Source organism: Atta cephalotes, assembly GCF_000143395.1.
Source record: "Atta cephalotes unplaced genomic scaffold scaffold00070, whole genome shotgun sequence".
NCBI classification, from domain to species: Eukaryota; Metazoa; Arthropoda; class Insecta; order Hymenoptera; family Formicidae; genus Atta; species Atta cephalotes.
The window spans coordinates 235,858-237,411 of NW_012130134.1; the positions used below are offsets into that span (position 1 = coordinate 235,858).

At 35.7% G+C, this 1,554-nt stretch overlaps 2 protein-coding genes across 2 annotated transcripts in view; both read left to right on the forward strand.

Annotated features, from left to right (window-relative positions):
* LOC105623979 (longitudinals lacking protein, isoforms A/B/D/L-like) overlaps positions 1–1,554 on the forward strand; it is a 247,590-nt gene that overhangs the window by 148,604 nt on the left and 97,432 nt on the right.
* Positions 283–888, forward strand: LOC105623977 (zinc finger protein 572-like). Its single transcript, XM_012205347.1, has one exon. The coding sequence runs from the start codon at positions 283–285 to the stop codon at positions 886–888; it is 606 nt and encodes a 201-aa protein (XP_012060737.1).

Genomic DNA, 1,554 nt, shown 5'->3' on the forward strand with positions numbered 1-1,554 from the left:
ATTATCGATTTGATAAATTTTTCATCATTCGGGACTCAATATACTCAAATTTATTTATCGCAACAAATCACTAACAGCTGCTTGTTTAATCACCAGTCAATATTAATCTTTCATCAAAATCCGCGATTTTCTGAATCTTTCACATCTTCCGTATTCATCCCACTATTCGTCTTCAAACATTTCCTTTTAAAGCATAATAAAGCTTTTATTTATTTATTCCTTTTAATCCCACCATCTATTCTACCACGATCTTCCTTAACATCGCCATTTTGATTTTCAGAAATGTGGTCTAAATTTCTGAAGCCGCCGACGTCACCCATGGCCGCAGTTGATCTCACCACTAACAATTCAGTTCATTTCAACACTGGTTTCCTTCCATTGCATCTGTCGATGTCATCCGCGTCTGTGTCTGTCGATCCTTCGATCGATCAGACAGGATATCGGACATCTTTTGTGCCTGAAACGCAGAACTGCAATGGAGAACCACAAACCGGCAAACCGTACAAATGCCCCGATTGCGGCAAGAGCCTGTCCTATCAATACTCCCTGAATCGCCATCGCAAAACTGTTTGCCGTAAACCTCGCAACATCACCGGCAAATATAATTGTAATGATTGCGATAAAAGGTACAAATCCCAGGGGAGCCTATCTCGTCATCATAAATTCGAATGTCGCGTGCCTCGCCAGTTTTCTTGCATCTTCTGCGTCAATGAAAGAAAATTCACCCAACAATCCAGTTTGAGCAGGCATCTGAAGAACAAGCACCCCGAAGAAGTTGCCAACGATACCGTTGATAGATTCGTCAAAGTAGTTCCACAACTAAGCTACATTAAAAGCAACAATCTGCATAAGCGTGATCGAAGAAGGCAATATATCCCGAGCATCTGAAATAATGCTCCTACATTTATTCTTGCCAAAAAATCTATAAATCAAGTAAAAGAAGAACATGAGATGATTGTGTTATATAATCAGAGACAAAATGATAATCAGTAGTTGCTGTGGTTTTTTTTTATAAGAACAGTCTAAAGGAGAAATAAAAGTGAAATCATCGTTTAGAAAATATATTGGGTAAACGAGATCGAGTAAAAAAGATGTTACTTTAAAATAAGCAAAAGTTCCTTGAGAAAAAAAGAACAAAATAAGCTTTAAAATCGATTAGGAATTGGATTTTTTCATTGTTTGGGGAGAAAGTTTCTCCAGACAGTTTTGGAATACGAAAAGGTTCCTCATGAAGAAAGATTTATTGTATTAAGCGTCTCATGTCGTTACTAATCGGAAAGTTTTCTTTTCAAATTATCGCGTTCGGATAATTTCGAGCGTGTTAGTTTTTAAGAAGTTTATAAGACTCGCTTTAAACTTTTAAGAATATCTTTTTGTTTGGAACAAGAGTTCAGACTTAATTTCATAAGAGAGAATGCGAATTATTTTAAAATTTTTCCTTTAAGTAAACAATTTTTTTGTTTCCCCTATATGAAGAATACATGTGCATTGCTGCTCAATTTTTAATACAAAATGCACATGTTATCTTCTTATATCAAAAACACTATTCTATTG